Source organism: Harpegnathos saltator, unplaced genomic scaffold (assembly GCF_003227715.2).
Source record: "Harpegnathos saltator strain DR-91 unplaced genomic scaffold, Hsal_v8.6 scaffold33, whole genome shotgun sequence".
In the NCBI taxonomy this organism is placed as follows: domain Eukaryota; kingdom Metazoa; phylum Arthropoda; class Insecta; order Hymenoptera; family Formicidae; genus Harpegnathos; species Harpegnathos saltator.
Window position 1 is genome coordinate 1390117 of NW_020230128.1, and position 26502 is coordinate 1416618.

The window sequence follows — 26502 nt, forward strand, 5'->3', positions numbered from 1 at the left end:
GCAATACATTGAGATTCTTAACATTACTGAATATCGTTAAATGGGAATAAAATATTAGCCATGTGAATTTGATGAAAAGAAAATGTGATAGACATTTGCATTAAAATAGAGAAATCAATCTACTCTATAGAAAAGGCACAATGCAGAGAAATTGCCAAAACTGTATGTTAAAGATTCTGTGAATTATAAAAATATATATTCTGTTTAGTGGATAAACAACAATACTAAAATTTATACGTGAGTTATGTATAAAGTCGTCGTATTGTAAAATCAACTTCATTAATGCTAATATGCAATTAAAGCCAATATGTTTACAAAGCGATTTTTAAGTTACATTTTATCAATTTCATCATTTTTAGAACAAGTGTTTTCTTGAAATTTTGTCGTCTTCGGATAAATGGCACTGTGATAGCGTTTTATATTAAGATATGTTGGGAGATTTGAATGACAATATTAGCGCTATGCAATATATAGCTCAAAAATAAATAAAATATTTTTTTTTACTTATTTAACATATATGTGACATTGGCTTATAAAGCAATTATAGTTATTCGGCTTATTAAAGCAAATATTGAGCATTATGAAGACACTATACGCTTATTTTCAACACTGAAATATCGTATAATGTTTGCAATGCAAAAAAAAATCCAATTTCCCGAATAAATATACTATTCGATTGTCATAAATTTCGCAAAGAAATTCCTAAGAAGCAATGTGTAATAATTTTCATCAATCCAATCGTTCTTATAACGAGAACTCTGGGACTGCATACATAAAAATTATTACACAATAATGCGATCGCTAAATGCAGTTACAAACTGAATAAAAATTGTGTGTGTGTGTGTGTGTGTGTGTGTGTGTGTGTGTGTGTGTGTGTGTGTGTGTGTGTGTGTGTGTGTATAGTGAGAAAAAGAGGGAGACAGAATTATATACTTCATAGTTTTTTCATCAACAAGCGAATAGGAAATCTTTCTCTAGTTTTTGGTGTTTCCTCCGTGCTACTTTGTGTCGTTTGAGAATGTAACAACATCTTACACAATTTATCAACCTGCTCGTCACTCGAGCTAAATCTATATAAATGCCTCTCGCTAGAAGAGCTCTGAGGGTCATCACAGTTCTCAATATCAAACCTTAATCGTGTCTCCAGATGAACGGGGCTAGATGCTCGAGTGGTAGGCGCAGTTCTGCTACGAGATCCGACGTTTCTCAAAGGGATTTTGCTAAGGCCCTGATTGTGATTCACATCCAGCGTCGAGAAATATCCTCTTATGGTCCGTCGAGCCATCGTATAATCTTCCAGACTGTGACGCTTCAAGCTTTGCTTTGTCTCCTTAGAGTCGGGAAGTTTCAGATTCGTAAAATTCGTGGAATGACGCTTGGTCCGGTCCAATGTGCACTTGGAATTAGTGAGCTTCAATTTATCCTTCTCGAATATCAGAGAACTGCGTTTCAACTTCTCGTCGATGTATCTCTCTTGGCTGGCGTCAAAGCCGAATCTTGTTCTTCCATGTGGCGCCGAATATCTCTTAGTTCTCATGTCAGTTTTTGAAAACCGCTGGTCACTCAAATTCTCCTTTGTTATGTTACGCTGCAGTCCATCCTCGTAGTCTATAGACGTCGGTGTGCTCCTCGATGAATCACATTCGTTGGTTCTACGTTTCATGCAGTCCTCGTACTCAACGGACGAATGTCTTTTGAATTTGACCTTGTCAAAGCTCACACTGCTCTTTGGTCGAACTGTGATGTTTGATCGTCTCCGTTCAGAAATAAAATCTTGCAGGTGCGGTATTTTGGATGCGCTTTGAGAAGAGGAGAATTGTGCAGGTATCCTGATGCCAGTGTCAACTAGAAACTCGTCGTCAGACTGCATCATAGGGATCTCCGGCATGGAACTGAAAGCCCAACAGGAGTTGTAATGCGCAGCGTTAGTTACAGCTCGCAAAGCGGCAAAATTTGGCGCTTTGTCTTTGCCGCTGGTATTAGTAGGAAATTCGCGTAAATAGTCCCGTGTTAGTAGCAAATTTTGCTGCATCTGTTGCTTGTTCTCTTTCATGAGTGAAAAGAGGAGAGATTTGGTGATGGCGGAAGAATTAGATTCGTTCGCTTGCATAAATTGCTGTCGAAGCTTCGCGTGATCCTCAATATCATCGATATCGTGATAAGACTGGCATTGAGAAGCATCGCTCTTGTGTTCTAGCTCGCATGCATCTGGCAATGTCAGGAGAGCCTGGAATACTGCCAACTTGGAGCAGCTACATTGTGGCTTTTGTGTGATGTGATTGTTAGACGATTCTCCATTCTCAAATTTAAGATACGACGTGTTAGTATTTGAGTCAAAATATGATATTCTTTCCCAAGGATTTGTTAGTTGAGTTCTGTTAGATACAAAGCAAACATAGCAAATTAAGATTCTGTCAGTGTTAATGAAAGGAGATTGAAATTTTGCTAAAGCTTGCTTACCTTGTTTTTACACTGCCGACTGTCTGTTGAAAAAGTGCAGCTCCATCTGCGAGAGAGTATTATATTAGTGAAAGTAGTTAAGAGAAATATTCTTATTACTTTAATCATCAATATTTCCTTTCTCATTTAAATAATATTTGGATAACGTTACTTAAAATTTGTTCTTCTCAATCATTAACGCAAATTAAAGTCTACATGTTGGAGAACAGTTGGCTTGCAATGGGGACAAAGGAAATTTACTTGAACACGGATTTCCGCTTGTCAAATTCTGTTATCATTAAACAATATATATACACACACATACACACATGCATATAACATTAGCTTACGTTCCATGGAAAATTTTACTTCATATGATGCCTCATTAATTTTCATTGAATGCTCACCTTTGGATTGAGAGCTAAAATATAAGATACATCAATTCAATATATGTAATAATATACAATAAAAGCTTGCAAACAAATAATATTTCATTATAGCATTGGAAATTGTTTGTTGAAATTGCACTTACATTCCTCTCGTCGCACCTTCAGTACCTGTTTTTGTCCAACCACCTGAAGAAATAGTATTATTTAGATCTTTAAAGAATCTTTTATCTCGTTTTTAATTTTTATTGTTCTCAAAAATTAGAATATATTAATAAGTTATATTTCTCCGTAATACAATACCTTTTTTAATTACTGTTCCAGTCGCTACTTTTCCCGTACTTATACCTGACAGTTTCTTTTCTTCTTCCAATTTTTTGGCATCTTCCAAATCTTGTTTGGTAAATTTCGTTGTGAACTATACGAAAAGAAAAAAAATATTAAAAGAAAAGAAAAAGAAATTGTACGTGCACATGTATACACACAAATAGACTTACAGTTTGGCCCTCATATTTGATATCTATTTCTTCTAACTCCCGCGTGACGTCTTTTAAAATAAATAGAACATCTCTATCTTTTTCATTGTTATTCAAGTGTCTGACAACCGATTCTAACGATGTCAGCAATTTCTTATCAGTTGGTATCCACAACTGACTCTTTAGTTGTGGCAGTAAAGACACCACTTTCATCCTTATATTAGCTACTGGATCCTCAGCTAGAGTCAATAAAATATTGAAAAAATGTTCCTTAAAATAAGAAGAGGAAAAGATCTCCAGTGCTTCGACCATCATGCGAACAAACATCATTCTCACGTAGCAATCAGAATTATTAGCTAAATCTGTAGATATTCTACTACGCAACTCAGCTCTCTGTATAGGCTTCATATTGTATCGTAAAAGGAAAAGAAATAGTATTCCCGCAGCAAGACGTACCGGTATTGGTCTCTAAAATTTTTTGATTAACATTGCATATAATTTTATTGTTTTACAATTATCTAAAGCTTTAAAACACGGAATATTAGAGACTTACTGCATGTAAAATTCTGGAGAAAGCTATTGGCACAAAATACGAGTATATAAAGTCACTGGGAAAACATTTAGGTAGAATTTCGAGTTGTGCATACATTAAAGATGTCAATCTCCAATTATGCGTACTCGAAACTTCAGCCTCACACTTTAATAAAGCTTTACCTATTTCCAAGAGAGTAGAATCCTATAACGGATATAATGTTTTGAGAATCATCAAATTTTTTCACACTAAAAGCTGCATGTAATGAAATTCATTTACCATTTTATCCGTAACGATAGCTTGACTTTCGATTAAATATTCCAGTGTTAATTTAATATAAGGAATTAAGCCTTGAAGTACTTCCTCAGAATCATCATTCAATAATTTTATCAAGTTCCCTTTTAATCGTGCACTTTTCGACCCTAAAATCTTCACTATCTACAAATCATAAATTATCATTTTATTGTATATATAGTATTGTATATAACTCATGAAGTGTAATATACTTGATCTTACTTCATGAAGTCCAGACGCAACGGTTTTACGAACCATATAGTAATGATCATTTGTTAACAAATCAAGCGTCAAAAGTAATGAATCCACATCTTCTGGTGAATTTGATACAAAGATAAACAGCGCAGGTAAATTAAATGCACAATGACTTCTACATTCCACATATCTTTCATCTTCCGTGGGATTACTGCTCATCTAAACAATTATAATAACACTGGATATGTCAGAATCAAAGGATATATGTCAGTACTTTTAAGAACTAATTTATATAATCAAGGTAATTTAAATACATAAGTTAATCTTTAAATACTCACAAATATAAAGTATTGCTTCTCCTTCTTCGATGATGGTATTCCCATTTGTGCAAGTTGCTGATAGTACTTTAAGAACCATGCTTTCTCTGACACTGATAAACACTCTAAAATCATATTTAATAACATACATCACACTTAAATTCTGTCTATATACTGCTATTTAATTGCCAAGAGAAATGCAAGAATGACTTTTTACTTTCTAAGTTAAGTACAAGTTTCCCAAACTCCTGAGCTATCATACATATCACATTATCTTCTGATTTACTTGCACTCTCACATAGCTTCTTAACAAGTGGTGCTATTATAGTTTTTATTGTATCTGTAAATAAATCGCAATATTAACTTTTTGTTATTTGTGTGTCGATTATTCCCTAAAGATCTTACCTTCCTGAAGATGAGGTAGTAAATACACTATTGTCTGTACTGAGATGTATCTTACATTGCTTTCTTCATCGCTTGCTAATTCTACAAGAGATGGTAGTAAAGCAGGTTTTACAGATTCGACACCGAGGCCTTCTGCGACAAAACATAATTGCAAGCAGATATTAGCTCGTACTTCACTACTAACATCCTGACAAAGAGAGTGTACTGTCGGTAGAATTTCCTTCTGTATCCTAACAAAAATATTAATAATGGTGGATTAATTTACTTAATAACTAGAACATATAAACAACGAGTTATAAATTATTCAATTTATAGTTAATACTTTTTCATATCACAAGAACATATTAATATGTATAATTACCTACAAAGTCAAATTAGATGTAATATTTAATTACACATATATGCGCGCACATGTACACGTATATATGCTGAGATATTTGGACGTCGTTTTATATAAAATAATATTAATTATATTATCTTTTTATTCATAAAAATTTTGTTTTGTCAAGTTTAAAGTTTATAGAAAGTGATTTGGTAGAAATAGATTTGGTAGAACTCACATAGTAGAATCAAACCGTGTGCTAATTTTGCCCAATAATTTGCTGCATGTTATCCTGGAGTAGATAGGTTGTGATAATTGTCCTTTACTTATAGTCGTTGGAAGAATCTATATGACAATTGTTATTAATATCCACTCAAAAATATTGCTTTTATATAATTCTTTTTCTTTACTTACTTTAAACATTTACTACTTTAAACATTAACTAATTTAAACATTACATTAAGTACTTTAAACATTTATTTTCAGAATAAAAAATGTGCATTTATTTGAATAACACAATATGAAACATCACTTTCTAGAATTGTATTTACAAACCTGTGTTCTTATGATTTCTACCGGCAGTAACTCTATCACATCCAGTAAGGTCTCCAACCATGCATCACAGATAACTTTAAAAAATAATGACAGAATGAGATATAAACAATAGGGACAATACATATACAACAGAGATATTTGGCTCTTAACTGAATAGACATTATATCCTAAGATAACAATATCAGTATTATAAGTGATAATTAAATATATCCACCTGGGTCACGAATGTGCAGTGAATTTAATATACTTTGAAGGAATGTCTGACTAAAAACATAATAGCTGACAAGCTTCTGCTCTAAAATTGTTTTAAATGCAGATGATGCTGCTATGTGAAATTCAGTTGATGCAGTGGACAGAGACTGCTGCATCTTAGGTACCACTCGCGACATACATGACTGTGTGTCAGAAGCTAAAAGACTTGGTAGATTTTGTACAACACTAAGCTTCTGGATTTCATCTCCTATCCTGAAAAAATATATTTTTAACATTGCTTTTTTTTATATTGTTAAAATAAGATAAATACATATTCAGACTTTGATAGAAAAAATAAGATATAGCAAAACTATCAACAATTTGCTTATAGCATCGAGATTTGGGCAATTGCAGCTTGAAATGCCTATGAAACTTGTGTTTATAATTTTCCTCGAAACGTATAAATCGACAATAGACAGTTTAACTTAAATCGCAGAATTCGTAAACTTTTTAAAGTTTTGACATCATTTGCGCACTACTCTCTACGAGAGGAATATTATTCCGTCTCTAAAGGACTATAATTAGCGCGCTTATAGTACAGGAACAGTGCGCTCCTTGACATGTTATTTTTAGGAAGACACATGGAAGAAACGAGAAGACGAGGGGCTAACAAGCTCAATTTTACCAAAAGAGACGAGTCCGATCCAATTCAAAGCTCTCGCTTTACGTTGTTATACCACGCATGCAACTACTCACGGATCGAGAGCGATCTCGAAAGGGACTTCATCTCCCTCGTCCAGCATTTTCAAGGCGCATCTTATTTATCGATATTGCAGTAAATTCAGTGACACTGTCAATCGATTGATGAGCCCTTACGCGGATGGCACTAATATACGCACGTTCATGCCATGTTTTTTTCGTACTAGGAAGAACAACAATACGAGAACTCGATGACAACTGAAGTAGGCTCCGATTTCTATGCTATCGATTCTACTCAACTCGACGTCGAGACGCACGAACACATCCGATTCGCGCCGAACCGTCACGAGCGCGGCCTACATATTGGGTAGTGAAAACTGACGCATGACACACCGCGTGCCGGCGCGGCGTGTATTACGCGTTGAGGGACGCGTTGTGTTATGTAACGCAAATACGACACAAGGATGATTTAGCGCTCGCGTCATCCTGCAATTCGATGCGCTGGCGGGCAAAATACACGATAGAGATTTATACACGATTCGATCTTCTGAATATTCTCGAAAAGTGCATATTGGGTAATACACACTGGATCAACGTTGCGTGTTACAGTATCTGAATATTTGTATGATTCATATATTTATCTCATTTGATTAAAGGAAACTTATTGAGCAGTTCATGATATTTAATTAGTATCTATTATAGTTTTTATAAAAACTCCAACTGAAAAGGCATCGACTGTCTCTCGTAAAATTCGGAAAATCAATGATCGATGCATGCAAGTATCGCGAATTATCGTATAAATATTACCGGAGATTACCTGCTACTTTGAAATCGAATAGAGGTTTGATTAATGCGACGTCGACCTTGATTCGGTAATCGAAGGTGAATTACGTATTTCTGATCTGATGTTTAACAAGTCAATTCCTCGGCGCAATTTATGGGCAGACTTGCTCTCGCGCGTATAAACAGCAGGACAAAATTTTATAGATTCACTTTTATATATATATATATATATATATATATATATATATATATATAGTGTGTATCAAATATTACAATTTTCACACTATCAGAAGAATCTTTTAGAGAAGAAAAATTAACATGAAACAAGTTACGTGGTTATATTGAAAAGTAAAATAATAGATGCATAATTTACTTACGAAAGAATATGAAGCGCCCTATCTATAGGTTTTCTTTCCAACCCAGCATCCAAGGAGTGTTTTCTCAACTGTTCTTCATTCTAAAATAATACTCCAGTGAAATCTTGCCGACATTGAATTATGTAAATGTTCATCGAGGTTAAGGTTTCTGATCCTTCGCCACTCTTTTTGGTTAATAACATCAGAAGCAAAGAAATCCACGCTGAAAGTTCCTACAGATTATATAAAAATAAAAAGACACAGATCCATAAAATGGCACAGCTGATTGAACAAATTTTTTAAATGCTTCAAAAACTTCCCTCTTATCGAAACAATCAGTAAATAGGTGAAATATCAAAGTGACAAAATCATAAGAAAAAGTAAGTTGAAAAGAAAGGTTATGTTAATTTCGCATTTATTTGTCGATCATTAAGGCAAAAGAAAAGTTTTTCAAGCATTTTAGAAATATACTCAATCGATTGCAAGTGTCATTTTGTGGATATATCTTTTCATTTCGGCGTCAGTCCATAAGAATTTTTAATACAGATTTCCTCGCTTGTGCCAAAAGTTTCGCAACGAAAGGCAGCAGCCTACACGAGAAATTACTTTTCGAATACTGACAGTAATAAAGATATTCTACGACAAAATTCGCAGTATAAATGAAAATGAACATTAGAAATACCAATAAATATCACATACTCTTATATCAGGCAATGGCTTATCTAACTGAAGACTCGCAAATTCTTCGAGATCCATTTTCGTTTATAGTTTTATATAATCTTATTATATAATGTTCTTCTTGAAAACAATATATGATGTATTAACATTAAACATTTGGTGCATTAGCTTTTGAATTCAGTTGATAACATTCTGACTGAAATCTATATAAATTACATACCAATCAGGTTCAAGAATTTAATCATCAAGAGCCTTCTATAACAAGCTATGACAAGTCGTAAGTAAATTGGCCAATCACAGACGATTATTCCAAAAAATGATTGACTGTGTGATTGGTCAATTTGCTTACGATTTATGACTAACAGTTTGTATATGAAGGCTTTTAAACCACTGGCGTATGATGTTTTTTCCTATTGGATTGCTTGCATGCTTCTGTATTAGCTATTTTGCTAGTGGCTTTAATGATACTGATAAATGCATGAAACATGATTAAAACAGAAGAAAGTACGCCCTTGTGCCAAAGCTACCTTAAGATTAAATATATAATGTATTATTTATATTTCAAATGGTGGTACAATTTTGCTCCACACAAACAAAAAGCTGCTTTATCAGATAACTTTAAAAACGCAAACCCAACATAGCTCATTTACCACCAAATTTCACTAAGTTATATTTATATTGAAAAAAATCAATAAAGTAAAATAATAGAAACAAATTAATAAATTTTATAGGAAATTATACTTTTTATTTGCTGCATAATAACAGATTATGAAATGAATAAAACATATATGAACTATCGCAAGTATGCACGTTATGCGTTTAATTTTTGTATATGTGTGTGTTGAATTAAAATATATTTATACATTTTATATAATCAATAAAAAAACCAAGATTAGTTTGTACTATATATTATATTAAGAAGTATATTAAGAAATAACCAATATTATCACAAATATTTATTAGATTGCATTGATCCTTGATAATGTAATCAGCAGGACCAATAAATAAACAATTTTAGATATTAAAAGTTTTATATCCTAAGGCCTATAACAAATAATATTAGACTGTATGAATCAGGCTAAATAATATATTTTTATTTATGAACTTTATTGTGTATGATTAAAAAAGACAGATTCCATAAAATGCAAAAATATATACTAAAATTGTAAACTTAACAGTCGTACATACAAGAAATATCTTTTAAAAGTATACAGCGCACATTCTTAGAATAGAGTAAAATAATTATATATATATTATAAAAATTATAAAACTTTACACATAATATACAACATATTAGAGTGACTAGAGTAATTTTAATTCTTTGTATTTCACTTAAAAGTCGATGAAACATTTTGCTTTGGTAAAAATCTGCAGTAAAACAAAAATTTACTACAAAAAATATTCTACAGTAATGCAAATAACGTGATATTCAATAATGTAAAAAATTAATTTGTTATCACATTCTTAATTTATTATCACTTTCTTAATATCTGAATTGTATAACATGAGACTACGTCTTATTAATACTATAATTTTACCAATATTATAAAGTTCTTAATAATGAAAACTCACAAAAAGAAGAGTTCATCACTTAATTCTTCTTTTGGAGGTGAATGAAGATATCGTACCACTAATTGCGATAACTTCTGTGTATACTGCAGAACCGCTGGTATACGTACGGTATTGAAACTATTGAAATACATATAAGTTAAATTATAGGTAAAGTTTTGTAAATCATTTGCAGTTAGACCGGGATCAAATAATATTATATTGTATGAGGTTGGTGAAATTGTGCCTGCATGAACGTGTTGTGATACAAGAAAGAAGTCGTATTTAGATACATTAGTCAAAACATCGTCGACGATTGTACCTATTGGCGGATTCCCTTCTTTGTTCCTATCGAATAATATTGTACGAATTCTTCTTGTCACAATAATAAATATTATTTTTATATCCTTGCCATTTTTCTTGTTATAGTTTTTCACCGTTTCTTCCAATTTTTTTACTTCGTTCTTATAAACATTTTGAATTTCTTTTTCATCAACACCGTTGCGATAGATTATAATGTAGTTTAGCATAGCATTCTCTATTTCATAGTATTTTTTCAAAGCCTTGCTTATACCATCGTCGATTCCACTTAAAAATTCCTTTTCATTATGATACTCAGTGACAAAGCTGCAGAACTGTGTCAGTGTTGGATTTGTAGTTGCTACCATAATCACTGTAATTAAAAATTGGCACAGAAATAAATTTTTTTATTTTGTGCACACACACACACGCGCGCGTGAGTGTATTGTATGTGATATATATGTATAATATTTTCATCCGAATGTTCGGAATATGTACATTAAGAAAAATATGATAGAATAGATATTGCATTAGAATATTATAACAGATTCATATTTGTCAAATCAACCTACTATATAAAATACTTACAGAATTTTTTCTCCTTATTATTCTTATCATCTTTATCAAGACATGTATCAAAACCAATAGCCATAAATTTTGTCTTGTCTTCATCTTTCTTCTCACTCTCGTATTGTATATGCCAAGGGGCTCCACCCAATTTACAATTTATCTGTACTGCTAATTTCGTAATAATACTATCAAGCTTTCTGGATATTAAGTTTTTTTCCAAAAAGACTTGTGTTGGTACAGGTCTGTCTAAGCAACATTTCCGCTTAATAGCTTGATATAGACCAACATTGGATTTGCTTATTATGCAGAAAATTAAATTAGGGGAATTCCTCTCAAGAATGTCCTCCAGGAAGTTACTATACGCTTCCGGGTTTGTATTATCGGTATAATGACACTGTGGGGTGGAAACACCAATTGATAATTTACTGCATACATTCGTCAAATTCTGTACAAAGGTCTGAAAAATGAAATCATTAACATTTTGTATCGAAACATATAACACTGTTTTATATCCTAACATACATCATATTATATCTTGAATTAAAAAAAAAATAAAAAAAGAAGAATTTATACCGTTATTTGATGGTGCTGACGGCATATTATTATCCAATTGTCCAATCTCTTCGTATGTAATAACTTTTGTAGTATATTGTCCGTCCAATCTCCAGTCTTGTTAGCAGAAATAATATTGTTTCCTCCAAATACAAGCTTTCTAGGAGATAATGTACGACTTGTAAACTGGACTAATTCTTTACCTAACGCAACATTCCATTCTCGAAGTTCTTCTTTGATTGCTTGTTCTGAATAAAGAATTTGATGTAATTTTATGTATTCATTTAGTCGCTTCTTAGCGTCCATACGAGAATACTTAGAAAAATTTTTCATTAGTGTTTTATTCTGTCTTATATTATTGGTTACACCTACAAAAGAAAAACATTTATACTTCAAACGGAAAAATGTACGCATTGATTAAATTTGATGGAAACTTGAAGTATTAACAGAACGTACCTATAGTACAACACAATTCAGGGACTAGATAAACATACTTTTTGTCTGTACTTCGTTCCCCTAATTTTTGTCTTGCATATAACAGTGGTTGATTTAGATTTCTTATGGTAATCTCATATGTGTTTTTATAATAATCAAAATAGGACATATTAAATGCCATTATCGAGGAAGGATTCTTCTTAAAATCGACATTTTCAATACAATATACTTCTTCTGTATAGAGCGTTATTACGTAAGCTCCAATAATATCGGTGTACTTGTTCTAAAATTACATACTTCTTGTTAAATATAATGCAAAAAATGATAAAGAAGAATAAATATTAATCTTACCCGATCGATAGAATCCGATGCAGGATTAAAATTATTAAACGGTAGATGTCTCAATATTTTATACATTACTTCGCAACGTATCAGAATATTGTTCTCGTGTTTTTGAACCGATGTGATATAACCAGGCCACATTATTTCCCGAGTGTTTTCTATGTTTTTCTACCGTCAAATGATTGTTATAAAAATTATTAATTTTTAAACATAGAATATAATAATATTTGTGCATGCTTCTGCTAACCTCTTCTTTTACATTGAAGTGACAATAGCCTAGCTGCATCATTTGTAAATGTTTAAAGCAATGTTTTATTATCATATCATAAATTTTAACACTAAACGGATTTTTCGGGACTATTTCTCCAACATAAGACAGTTTAACTCTGACGATCTCATTACTGTTATATTTAGTTAGCGCGAACTCCCAATCCTGTAATTGTTGTACATTTTTAAAAGCGTTCATTCATGAAACTGTGTGTATTTACATTTATATAGAATAAGAAACAATATTAAAACACACTTATGTGTATGTGTATATTTATATTTATATAGAATAAGAGAAAATCTGTTAAAACACACTTACATGTTCTAATTTAATGGTGCTATATAAAACATTTCCATTGAATACATATGGCTTGATTGTTTCTTTCCTTAACCTGAGGATAGTTTTACGAGATACAATATTTTCTATTTCCGGTCTAAAAGTTACATTATACTTATAGAAAGATTGACCGTCAGTTGGACATTCCAAAGTGATATAATTTGTTATTAGATTAATAGGAGCACCTGAGTATCCTAGAAATTTATAGAAATAATTGAAAATTACAAAATAATCAGTTTATGCTTAATTTTATTGTCTTTTCTTCATCAGAAAATTTAAAGAATATTATCTGTACATAATTTATATTTTATATATATTTAATATAATAAAAGTTTATAACAAATTCTGTGCTCGCGCGCAAATCGTTTTCAATAAATAATACTCATTCTTAGATAATGGCTACAATTTATACTAACCTTGTTTAGACTCTAAATTACTTGGTCTGGTGTTGAAAGGTTCCGGAGCCATAAGTTCTTCTACTGCATTTTTATGTTCGTCTTTCAAAAATAATTGTATTTAAATATAATTTTTTTAAAGGGCTCTATAATATCAGAAAAAACCAGATAGAAAAAAAACTCACCAGTAGTATCATGTTCTGAATGTGTTAGTGAAGTTATTGAAATTACGGAGAACTTCTCCTCAGTGTACTATAACAAAATGTTATTTTATGTATGCGCGCGCGCACACACGCACGCACGCACGCACGCACGCACGCACGCACGCACGCACGCACGCACACACACGCACGCATATACACTACTGCAATGTTTTTCTCTTTTCTTTTTTTAACAATATTTATATTGTATATTTTATATTGTAATGATATTGAATATTACATCCTTTACGGGAAAAAACACTCAAATATTGAGTATCTATGTTAAATTATTCGAATTTACTCTCAAATGTGGGTATATACACTCAAATTTGAGCATATATACCCACATTTGAGAGTAAATTCGAAAAATTGAAGGTAGATACTCAATATTTGAGTATTATTTTCTGTAAGGGATAAATGACTTTTACTAGACTTTCTCCTGATAGTGTCATCTCTGTTCATGATGAAAAAATTGATTTCACCAATTATAAAATATTTGAAAAATCCTAGGAAAAGAGAAATAGTACAATGTACACAAGAAAAGATACGTAGAAAGAGCTGTAGAAAAATAAATTGTGACAGAATGCTTATCTTTTCTCAAAACAAGCATATGTTTTCGGAACTTAAACAAAAAAAAAGAAACAGATATACAGCCAAAACTTGTTGAAAAAGAAAGAGAGGAAAAAGAGAAATAGTATAAAAAATACAGTAGAAAAGAGCAGGCTAAGAATAAGACACTTAAGTCTGTGCAACTACACGTAAATATTAAATCTGCTTATTTTCTAAAAATATCTGTTTTAGAGCACACTACTGCAATAAATTAAAGAGAGAGCAAGTATATTTGTTTGACTTTAACTTATTGCAACGATTTGGAAGTTTTTAAAAACCGGAAGGAACTAATGGAAGGGAAGATAGAGATTAAAAAAGATACAGAAGACTTGATAAACAAATCTTTTGTCATGTATTATTGACAAGGGAGGACACATTGCCTTCTCTTTACATTTAAGTAATTGATATTTTAGGACATGTTGATACTTACTTGATATGTAAACATGGAGCTCTCTATAGTAGAGGAAGAAGTATCTTCCGGAAATTCTGAAACGGGGGCTTGAGGAGGATCATCCATCTAAAATATATTTCTATTAATAACAAATAATTGGAAATGTAAAATATACCTACTGTAAATTACTGTAAAATACATTAGTTTCTATTGATGTATAATACTACTAGAATTAATTGAACTATACTCTAGTCTCTATTAAAAAGATTTGCAATTTTTTCCATTGACTATTTTATTAGAATTAATGTGATCTTCAATCATTTTCTGTACATCCAAATAGTTGAAATTCTGTATACAAGGCTATTATACTGGTGTTTATATTTCATATCCATTTAATATATTTAAAAGTGCAGACAATTAGTAATATATAAAAGTTTATTTAAATAATTTCTCATAAACATGACATTTGTGTCATATATAAAATATTTAAAAAATCTCACAGCATATTAAAAAATATGATTAATCTATCTAATCCAAATAGCATAGACTTCCTATAAGTATCTAAAGAACATCCAGATGGATGTCGTACGTCCCACGGACACCTACATGACATCCCCAAGACATTGCTTTGGAGATTTATGTTCTCTATTTGGGAAGCTACTTTTTTTTTAATAGAAAAACTGTGCATTTAATATAAGAGCAATATAATATTGTGATAAAACTAACCTGTAGTTCTTCTGACGGCTGCTCACTCTGTTTATAACGAAAACATTTCATCAAATACAAAATAAAATAATTGAAAAACACAACTATAAATATGCAAAATACACCAAGAAAAGAGAAATAAGACAGAGTATAGTCGAATCGATACATAGGAGAGAAAGAGAAAATGGCTTATTCTTTCTTTGTGTTGGTGTATATATTTTTGGAACTTAAAAAAATTGATGTACAGTCAGAACTTATTAAAAGATATGAAAAAGAAAATTAATGCGCGAAATGCAATAAGAAAGAGCAGTCTAAGAATATACTTAAATATATGAAATTTTAACATATAAAACTAAATTAAACCTAAGTAAACGAAGTACATTAGGTCTGTTTGTTTTTAAAGAACTTCTGAATTACTGCACACTTGTTTGACTTTAATTTATTGTAACGATTTGGAAGTTTTTAAAAAACAAAAAGAACTAGTAGAAGGGAAGACAGAAATTAAAAAAGATACAGAGGACTTGATAAATAAATCTTGTGTCATGTATTATTGACAGGGGAGGATACATTGCTCCCTCTTCACATCTAAATAATTGATATTTTAAGACATGTTGATACTTACTTGATGTGTATACATTGGACTCTCCATAGTAGAGAAAGAAATATTTTCCGCAAATATTGGAACTGGGGCTTGAAGATTATAATAGGATCCAGGAATATTTGCCTAAAATATATTTCTATTAACTACAAATAATTGGATATGTAAAATATACCTATTGTAAATTATATATAAATTATATAAAACAGTGCAATATATTATAAGTAGAAAAGATATATCAGTTTTATTCTAACATATTGCATTAGATTAAACGTTCTTTGAAAATGAACAAACTTTTTAAAAGGAGAGAGAAATTAAGAAAAAAACGAATAGCACGGCTGACTGTTATGTATTATTGGCAGAAGGACACATTGATGCCTCTTCGTATTTAAATAATTAATATTTTGGGACATCTCAAACTTACTTGGTACGGATATTGGAAATGCGGGATTTGTGCGTTTCTGATGATTGGAACATATATGACATTTGTAGAATATCCTGGATACGTGTAGACTGTAAATTGGCCATCGCAAGCTAGACCTTCAAAACGATTTATCTGAAATATATTATTGTTAATAGCAAATAACTAATTGGAAATATAATCTGCATTTATATATATTAGTTGCTATTGAGATGATTAATTCCATCAGAATTAAGTGAACTATACTTTAAAGTCTATTGAAACTTCCCAGTCATCAAAGTGTACAAATATACACTTTGTGATTAGAGCAATAAATGTATTGTGGTAATGTTATCTAGGACGTATTGATTCCTCTTCATATTTAAATAATTGATATTTTGGGACATCTCAAACTTACTTGGTACTGTTGTTGTAAATGCAGGTCGACTACTGGACAAAATACTGTATGTGTAGAATATTCTGGGCGCGTGGGGATTTGGACACAGCAGTATGTATCTTGAGGCATCTGAAATATATTATTGTTAATAGTAAATAACCAATTGGAAATGTAATCTGCAGTTGGTTATATATATTAGTTACTATTGATATATATATATTTTTATCAGAATTACATTTCAGTATCTATTCAAACTTCTCAATTATCAAAGCGTGCAAGTTTAGACTAAAAGAATATATTATTTATATCTATTTTAAATTTATACTTTGTAGCAAATATACTGTTGCAATTTTTTTCTATTGACTATTTTCTTAATAAAATTAATATGATTTTCAATCATTGCCTGTATATGTAACTAATTGAATATTTCTGTATGCAACTCTATCATACTGGTATTTATATTTCACATCCATTTAATATATTTAAATGGTGCAATCAATTAGTAATATACAGTAAAAATTTAAAAGAATTTTTTGAACTAGAATGTATTAAGAAACCAACATAACTTTTATATCAAGCAGTAATTGTGTCAGAATGCTTTTTTCTCTTGCATTAGAATACATTTTTAAAACTTAAAAAAACTGATATACAGTCAAAACTTGTCAAAATATATGAAGATGAAAAATAATGTGCGAAATATAGTAGAAAACATGTTTCAGTATATAGAAAACAGAACAGTTTAAGAATACACTGTGCATATAAAACTATAAGTGGATATTAGGGCTAGTCGTTTTAGAAAAACTTCTGAACTAGTGCATTGCAATAAATTTTAAGTAAACAAATTAAACTCGTTTTATTCTAACTTTTTGCACTAGATTAGGAATTTCTCGGAAATGGACAGACCTATCAAAAGGAGAGAAAAATTAAGAAATAGAAAATTTGATAAAATATACTAGCAAATAATACAGCTGATTGTCATATATTATTGGCAGAAAGACACACTAATTCCTCTTCGTATTTAAATAATTGATATTTTGGGATATCTCAAACTTACTTCGTAGTGATATGATACATAGTGAATTCTTCCATCGATAGGCTGAATATTATGACCGATGGTATTTGTAGCATATCCTAACATGGGGTTTGGATGATAGCCATAGGGAAGTGCACCTTGAGGTATATATTGAGGTACATTTTGGTATTGAGGTATACCTTGAGGTATATTTTGAATTGGATTAGACATCTAAAATATATTATTATTATTAATAGCAACTAACTAGCCAATTGGGAATGTAAGATATATCTACAGTAAAGTATATATATATATATATATATATATTAGTTTTTATTTTAGTTAGTATATATATAGATATACATTAGCTATTGATATAATTCCATCAGAATTAAGTGAACTATATCAGAATTCAGTGTCTATTGCAACTTTTCAGTTACCAACCCTTATAGAAAAAACACTCAAATATTGAGTATCTATACTCGACTATTCGAATTTGTTCTCAAATGTTGGTATATACACTCAAATTTGAGTGTATACACTCACATTTGTGAGTAAATTCGAATAATTGAATATAGATACTCAATATTTGAATGTTTATCCATAAAGGAAAGCTTGCAAGTTTACAATTTACACTAAAAGAATGTATTATATCTGTATTCAATTTTAAATTTATACTTTGTGATTAAACATTTGAATCAGATTTTAACTCTAATATTTTTATAATATATAGTAATGAACAAATTTAAACATCTTTCTTCTGATAAATTTCTAAGTATATCTATTCAGACATAGCGAAATAGGGAAAATGAAGAAAAATTAATCATTTGCAAATTACTAAAAAACCAAAAATTCTTCTATTATGTAATACAGCAACAAAAGTATTATTGCATGTTTTTTTCCATTATCTTATTAGGATTAATATAATTTTTGATCATTTCCTGTATGTACAAATGGTTGAAGCTCTATTGTGTGAGATAATGATATTGGTGTTTATGTTTCAAGTCTATAAAATTAAAACCTTTTGAATGTTACTTAGAGACAATATGTTAATAACATATATCAAAGTCAAGTTCATTGAAGGTGATTTTAATGATATAAACATTTATTGTTTCTTTTTTTTTAATAGAAAAACTGCAATATTAGAACAATATGATATTAAGACAAAATTGACCTTTATTCCTCTTCTTGCTAATGGATGCTTCTTCTGTTTATGAAAAAATTCATTTCATCGATTATAAACCATATAAAAAATGAAAGACAGTCTTAAATGTATAGAATATATCTCAGGAAAGGATATAATGAAGTATACATTAGATGTTTTGTTTAATTTAGAAGGTTGATGATCAATGGATTGTATTATTTATTTAAATTATTTCAATTAAGATGATTTTTTCCACTTATTGCAACATTTCTCTGGCAATAAATGGATTTTATGATAGGAAAAACTTATCTTTAGGAGCAATTCATTTATTATCAACTTTCAAAATTAATCAAAACACCTAACCCAGGAAGCATGTGTCGTTTAGAAACGTTTCCGAGACGTTTTACAAACGATTATGAAACGTTACATATATTTTTTTTTATTACCAATAATGAACGACTTTAGAAAATATATGTAAAACCAACACGCGCTACTAGGGAATAACAGAAGTTACAAAAAGGCAAATTCCCACACAGTCTAAAATATATTCTAATATCATCCTGAGTATACTCTGAATATAGAAATTTTTAAACTTTCACTTAAAATCAACGTAGAATTATATGAAAATAATTTACATATTTATTGAATATTATACTAATCGTTTTTTTCGTAAAGATAAATTATAACAATTGATCACATCTAAATTTGAAATTGCATTTGCTTTCAACGTTTTTGACTGGTAGCGCAAAATTGTATTACTTATCATGTGCCGGAGGAAGATAGAATAATACTTTTAATATAAAAGTGTTTAAATCAGATGTAGTCTAAATAATTACCAATAATGAACGACAGCAATTAAGAACTTGAGTACTCAACAGCCAAGTTGAATTGAATAGCGCTTTTAACAGTGACTGCGTGCACACGCTAATGTTAATCTGGTTTTGTAACAACTGATTGGTGAGTTCTTGCATATAATTGGAGTATATTTTTAAATCTAAAATAATACACCAATCAAATGCAAGAAATCTAACTACGTTGTTAAGGTCATTACATACATTTTCCATAGCCGTAACAATCAGTAACAATATGATTTCGACCAATCATGTTGCCCGATTTGGCCGTCCTTAACGGTAACTGTTTGAAACAACAACATGATTGATTGAAATCTTACCGCCCTTGCGCACAGGATGTAGTACGCTTGCGCGCGGAAGTTGGCTAGGGAATACCACAGTGTCCAATCCATTGGTCTGTTCTTTTTAGCTGCACTAGTGAACTGGTGCAATAAGTTAAAGTGAGAAAAAATATAGTTGTCTCATTCTAACTTATTGTACTAGTTCCGCAGTGCAGCTGAAAAGAATAGACCAAATATCTTGCTTGCCTGGAATTATTAGAATTAATACAAAACATCGGAACGTAAGTTGTTAATTGGATACTATGGTATTCTCTAGAAGTATATATATCGCAGTGGCCAATCAACGTCCCACCAGTGATGACAAGTTGTGGGAATTTTTCCTATATGAGAGCCGTTGTGCGCATGCGTGAGCATGACGTCAGAGCTCGTTGCAAGCGTTTCCAGTGGTGGACGTAAGCGCAGATAGTAGGCGCAAATAGTGCGCAGAGTCCCGCGTGTCTGTCCCTTACAGTTGCCTCGCGTTTTCTCCGTGAATACTTACGTTATGTATTCATAATGTGAAGTGTTATAATAAATTGGAGAAGCGATAAGTTTAGTGATAAGTTAAGAAAAAGCTGTGATAATAAACGCAATAGGAATTAATATAATATATTAACTGCAAATGTAAAAAAATTACAAATTAATCAATTTTATTATTATCTTTTATTATTCATATATAAACTACATTATATAAACTATATTATATTTATTGAATAGAAATGTTTTTCCTTCCCTATAATTTCCTTCACATTTCCTTCATAATGGGGACTTAACAATACCTTCAAATATATACGTGAAGTTACTACAGCGTTTGCTCAATACGCATGCGCGACTTTTCCCACGACGTGTCATCACTGACCCACATGACTCATGTTTTGTAAATACTGGCTGTGTTTCAAAATTCACTGCCAGCATTGAAATTACATAGTTTGTGTCACGTATATTATATTATAGATTTTCAGTGCTGGCAGTGAATATTGGAATGCAGCCATTATCCCGGTGAAGCAAGATTCTGAATAGCTGCTGCAGTATTTCCTACCCAACTTTCGTCGCGCGGCAAACGTGTCGCGGCCTGTGTCCATAGGTCAATGGCTGCGTTCCGAAATTCACTGCCAATACTGAAAATCTATAGTATACGTGACGCAAATGACACTATGTATTTTCAGTACTGGCAGTGAATTTCGGAACGTAGCCTATATCTGTCTATGTATACAAAATTTACCCATAAGTACTAGCGAGGCATCACGAGGCATTCTAAAGCCAGCGACACACGGTGTTTGTTTTCGTGCTGGATTGCTTGCTGGATGAAAATACTGCGTTCTGATTGGTGCATTTCCATCCATCTTTGAAAATGTACCAATCAGAACGCAGTATTTTCATCCAGCAAGCAATCCAGCACGAAAACAAGCACCGTGTGCCGCTGGCTTAAGGCGTTCTAACGTTTGGATTGCATGTTCAAGAATTTTATCATTGTTGGATACTGTTTCAGGGTACATGCGATCAAAAGTTACAATTTGCATCCAAAGTAATTCGTAAAATTTTTAATACGAACACAAAAGGTAATTTCATATAATTCTACAGTAATTTTGAATGAAAATATTTGGTTTTGGTGTTTGATTACGACACATACGTAAAATTGTAAAAGGACAGCATAAAGCAATTTCACGTAAATTAAAAAAGAACTAATACTTTAAATCTATGCCTTTTATCATAAATATTTAGTAAAATTTTATTGCCTTTTATTATAGTAAAAATTGTTTTATATATAAAATTAGTCAAATTATCTTTTTAACTGTAATGTGTGTGATAGTAGTATACAATATTTGACATAATTAATATGGAGCATTAATATGGAGAAACTATAAATTTCAATTTATAATTTTCAACTCCTGGTTTAGTATTGACAGTAAAATTATATTTTAGATGTCTCAACGAGATAGAAGAGACTATGATCCTTCTGAACCATCAACTAGTAGTGGATATCGCAGAACAGGAACACATGATCCATCCTTTAGTAGGACACCCTATTCAAGACCTCAAGAATCAGTAAGTATATAAAATCTTTCAAAATATTAATTATTTGTATGAAGATAGAAAAGATCCAATATATGTTCCTTTATTTTATATACAAATATGAGCCAGCTTTATACTTTCTTTTCTTTTCTTGAATCTTTTTTGTCTTACTTCTTTTCTAGTTTTCTTCTTGATACTTTTCTATAGTACGGTTTTCTCATTTATTTTATACTTAAATTTTTCTTTCTGTTTTTTATAATGTTCATATTTTTTATAAGATATTTTGTGTATTTATAAAGTTATATCTTCATTTAAAATGTTCTTTAATTAAATAATTCCTTTTTGTTAATAGAGAAGACATCCAGGAAGAGGAATAGTAAGGGTCAGTTTTGTGATATTCAATATTATATTGTTGTAATATTAAATATTAATGTTAAAACATAGTATGTTGCAATAATATGCATGTAATAAGTAACATTTTATTATAATAGAATGTTAGAGAAGGTCGTGAATATAGTGCTGGTCCAAGTTCATTATCTATACAACCAGAGCAACATGTTACTAGACGGAGTGAAGTTGAATCTACTGGCAAGTATTTTAGCTACTATATTTCTTGTATGATGAAAGATCTTTAACACGTTTGCGACAATCAATAAATCCATTGGTTCACTCTAAAGGACTCACAATTTATTTTTTAATATATTGCTTCTTTGTGTTTGTTTTATAACAAAAGGCTTTGCTTTCATCTTATTCAATGCAATGTTTCATAGTGTATGACCCACTGATGAACATGCACGTCTATTAATATAAACCAGTGTGATCCACCAGTGGGTCATGATGTCGCGAATGTGTTAAGAAATTATAACAATGTAATTATTTTTATAAGATGGAAGCGGAGATACTAAATTAATGAAAAGTCAACGTCGGCCTCCAGAAACTATTTTTGTCACCAGACCAGATAATTTAGTAACTAAGAAAGGTCAGTGTAAATCATTGCCTTCAAATGTATGTATGTGTGTATGTGTGTGTGTGTATGGTATGTATGTATGTATGTATGTATGTAATATTAAAAATATTTTTAGTGAATATTAAGTAAAAGTGATATTTTTAGCACATACACATTGGTTTATATTATTTTATAATCAATTTTTTCATTTCAATATTTTTTTAATTTTTAGGAACATCAGGGAGACGAATAATATTGTCATCAAATTACTTTAAATTGCATACTGAAGAATTTGCATCTACCTGGTGCCTCTATAAATATCGTGTAGATTTTGAACCAGAGGAAGATCGCACTGTGGTTCGCAAAGGTATGCTTAAACTTCACAAAGAAAGAATTGGATCATATATTTTTGATGGAACTGTTCTATATACTACTGCTCGTTTACCAGACGTAAGTCTATTACAATATATTTTCCTTTGTTCTATGTAAATGTAAATACACAAAAATTTAATAATTTAAACGTTTGTATGAATGTTACAGATACTGGAGTTGTTATCAATTCGAAAATCAGATGAGGTTCATATCAAAATTACAATACGTTTTGTTGGAGATATGTCACGAGACGATCCGCATCATATTCAAGTTTTTAATATAATAATGAGGAAATGTCTGGAACATTTAAGGCTGCAAATGGTAGGTCGTAACTATTACGACGCAAATAATAAGGTTAGTAGAAATTTATACAAATATGATTATATCTTACTATATGTTTAGAAATCAATAATTCTGATATTAATCACACTTGACCACAGATTGGCATACATGACTATAAACTGGAATTGTGGCCCGGTTATGTTACATCTATTCGACAACACGAATACAATATTCTAATGAATTGCGAAGTGACACATAAAGTATTGCGGCAGCAAACACTGTTGGACGTCTTATTAGATTGTTACAAATACAATAGTTATGACTTTAGAGTAAGACCAATATTTATTTTTATTTATGCTATATTTTTTGCACTATGTTTAATAAGAAGTATATGCAATTGTAGAGTGAATTCTGCAGAAATGTTATTGGAATTACGGTACTTACGGACTATAATAAGTACACATACCGTATTGAAGACGTCGATTTTGATGCTAGCCCTTCCTCGACATTTTCCATGAAAACGGGGGAAGTTATATCGTATCGTGATTATTACTGGCAGAAATATACAATTAGAATAACGGATATGACGCAACCAATGTTGGTGACAAGAACAAAACCTAGGGTACGAAATGCAGGCCAAGGGGATCTTGTTTATCTAGTCCCCGAATTATGTCGTGCTACAGGTATGTTGCGTCAATATCTTAAATTATATCAATTCTAATTGATGTGAAAATTTTTCTGCTTAAAACATAAATATCGAGACTTTTTATGTATTGTAGGTTTAACCGATAATATGAGAGAAAATTTCCATCTAATGAAAGCATTATCTGTGTATACCCATGTCAATCCTGAAACTCGGATCGCAAAATTGAGAACTTTTAACGATAGACTTCGCAGAGAATCGAAAGTCATAGAAGAACTTAGACAATGGAATATGAAATTAGATCCACAATTACTTGAAGTTCCTGCTCGTATATTATCTTCTGAAAATCTTCAATTCCATAATACAGCTATTACTTGTGACGAAGGCGAATGGTCGAGGAAGATGCAAAATGTGCCTTTATTGCGTGGCAAGGAATTAAGAAATTGGATGGTGATAGGTTGCGAACATGAGAGACCTAGTATAGAGGTAGTTATGCAATAATTTTCATTAATTTACATCAAATATGTACGTTATGTGTACATACGTGTACATTATGATATATTGGGCTAAAAGGATATGATTATATCTTTCAATTTAAAAAAAATTTTTTCCAGAAATTCATAAAAATGTTGATGGATGTGTCTCGACGAATATCGTTTCGTGTTGGATTGCCAAATACAAAATGGATACGTGATGATAAGTCGAGCACATATACTGAACAACTTGAATATTACCTCAGCAAATTTACTCCTGATTTAGTTTTTTGCGTAGTGAGTAATAATCGCGCTGATCGGTATATTGCTATTAAGAAGAAATGTTGCGTAGATAGACCTGTACCGTCACAGGTCTTTTTGCAAAAAAACTTGCACGCCAGATCAGTTATGAGTATTGCTACAAAAGTGGCAATACAGATGAACTGTAAATTGGGAGGAGCCCCTTGGACTATAGAAAACAAATTGAGAGGATTAATGACTATTGGATTTGATATATGTCATGATGCATCTACCAGGGGTAAAGATTTCTGTAAGTATCTTTAAATATTTATTTAATTTGATGAATATATTACCGTTATAATATTTCTACGATATCTATTTCTTGTTTCTTAATTTGCAATTTTCAGATATTTACACAAATATTTTACATACGCGCGCGTGTGTGTATTTGTGTATCTGTTAATTTTTATATCAATTTTTTTATTACAGTGGCCATGGTGGCAACTGTGGATCAAACGCTGACACAGTTCTACAGCTCTATTACTTTGTATCATAGTAAGGAAGAGCTTGCAGAACAAGTTTGCACGGGCATCACCAAAGCTGTGCAGGCTTATCGAATGAATAATAGAGCATTGCCGATATATCTTATAATTTATCGCGATGGTGTTAGCGAAGGAGAGATACCGCAAGTTTATGAAAATGAAGTAGGAAATTTGAAGAAGAAGCTGGAAGAACTGTACTATGGCCCGAACTTTAAAATGATATATATTATTGTATCAAAAAGGATTAATACAAAATTATTCTTTAAGAGGGGCAACTGGACCAATCCTCCAGTTGGTACTATCGTTGACGATGTTGTGACTAGTCCATTCAAATATGACTTTCTTCTCGTATCGCAACAGGTTAGACAAGGTACAGTTTCTCCAATCTCATTCAGTATAATATCCGACAATACTAAACTAGATGTGGAGACGATACAACAAGTGACTTACAAATTAACTCATTTGTATTACAATTGTACAAATACTGTACGTGTACCGGCGCCATGCCATTATGCACAGAAATTATCCTATTTAGTAGGAAAATACCTCCATCGACCTCCGCATACACAATTGGAAAATCAACTGTTCTTTTTATAATTTTCCTTTTTATTACTACAGAATTGATAATTTTTTGAAACAGTACTATTATGATTTTTGTTAGAATATTAGATGATAATGTCTGTCGTTTTTTTTAATCATCAGAGTCATCTGGAATAAGATTTAAAAAATTTTGACTATATATGTGTACCAAAAATAGAATTTGTTAATGTTATGGATTTATAATATTTTGTTACTAAGACTAAGGTTCACTTCCCAAAACTTAAATATTTGGTTGACACCAAAGTAACTATTTAATCGCCAAATATTTGCATTGACACATTTTTATTTTATAGAATTTTGTATTCTGCAATATATATATATATATACACATATATACATATATATATATATATATATGCTAAAATGTATACTATACATGGTAGTCTGCG

General features: G+C 31.1%; 3 protein-coding genes across 5 annotated transcripts; 1 reads left to right on the plus strand and 2 right to left on the minus strand.

Moving 5' to 3' along the window:
* Positions 1 to 867: 867 nt before the first annotated feature.
* Positions 868 to 7171, minus strand: LOC105184385 (serine/threonine-protein phosphatase 4 regulatory subunit 4). 2 transcript variants are annotated; one of them, XM_011143134.3, is made up of 16 exons: positions 6870 to 7171; positions 6136 to 6386; positions 5922 to 5995; positions 5605 to 5711; positions 5045 to 5274; positions 4857 to 4979; positions 4661 to 4764; positions 4350 to 4541; positions 4113 to 4271; positions 3855 to 4037; positions 3323 to 3769; positions 3129 to 3243; positions 2972 to 3014; positions 2847 to 2860; positions 2461 to 2506; positions 868 to 1892 (listed from the first exon to the last, which is right to left on the minus strand). In XM_011143134.3, the coding sequence occupies exons 1-16, from the start codon at positions 6914 to 6916 to the stop codon at positions 935 to 937; spliced, it is 3093 nt and encodes a 1030-aa protein (XP_011141436.2). In that variant the 5' UTR covers positions 6917 to 7171; the 3' UTR covers positions 868 to 934. The 2 variants fall into 2 exon arrangements, with proteins under 2 accessions (XP_011141436.2, XP_011141435.2); XM_011143133.3 differs by having other exon boundaries at positions 868 to 2375; positions 6870 to 7169.
* A 1840-nt stretch (positions 7172 to 9011) lies between these two features.
* Positions 9012 to 19746, minus strand: LOC105184427 (piwi-like protein Siwi). Its single transcript, XM_011143227.2, has 18 exons — positions 19668 to 19746; positions 18862 to 18894; positions 17730 to 17918; positions 16697 to 16804; positions 16303 to 16434; positions 15903 to 16004; positions 15302 to 15328; positions 14615 to 14701; positions 13561 to 13627; positions 13397 to 13477; positions 12963 to 13174; positions 12624 to 12809; positions 12386 to 12544; positions 12056 to 12317; positions 11621 to 11967; positions 11066 to 11504; positions 10202 to 10850; positions 9012 to 9096 (listed from the first exon to the last, which is right to left on the minus strand). The coding sequence occupies exons 3-18, from the start codon at positions 17916 to 17918 to the stop codon at positions 9012 to 9014; spliced, it is 3132 nt and encodes a 1043-aa protein (XP_011141529.2). The 5' UTR covers positions 18862 to 18894; positions 19668 to 19746.
* Positions 19747 to 20944: 1198 nt separating this feature from the next.
* On the plus strand, positions 20945 to 26407 carry LOC105184384 (piwi-like protein Siwi). 2 transcript variants are annotated; one of them, XM_025300156.1, is made up of 13 exons: positions 20945 to 21086; positions 21492 to 21561; positions 21926 to 22048; positions 22368 to 22397; positions 22507 to 22603; positions 22902 to 22994; positions 23194 to 23411; positions 23502 to 23687; positions 23774 to 23944; positions 24019 to 24298; positions 24395 to 24744; positions 24873 to 25281; positions 25461 to 26110. In XM_025300156.1, exons 3-13 carry the CDS (start codon positions 21926 to 21928, stop codon positions 26108 to 26110), a joined length of 2607 nt encoding a protein of 868 aa, XP_025155941.1. In that variant the 5' UTR covers positions 20945 to 21086; positions 21492 to 21561. The 2 variants fall into 2 exon arrangements, with proteins under 2 accessions (XP_025155941.1, XP_011141433.1); XM_011143131.3 differs by lacking the exon at positions 20945 to 21086 and having other exon boundaries at positions 21428 to 21561; positions 25461 to 26407.
* The last annotated feature ends 95 nt before the right edge of the window (positions 26408 to 26502 follow it).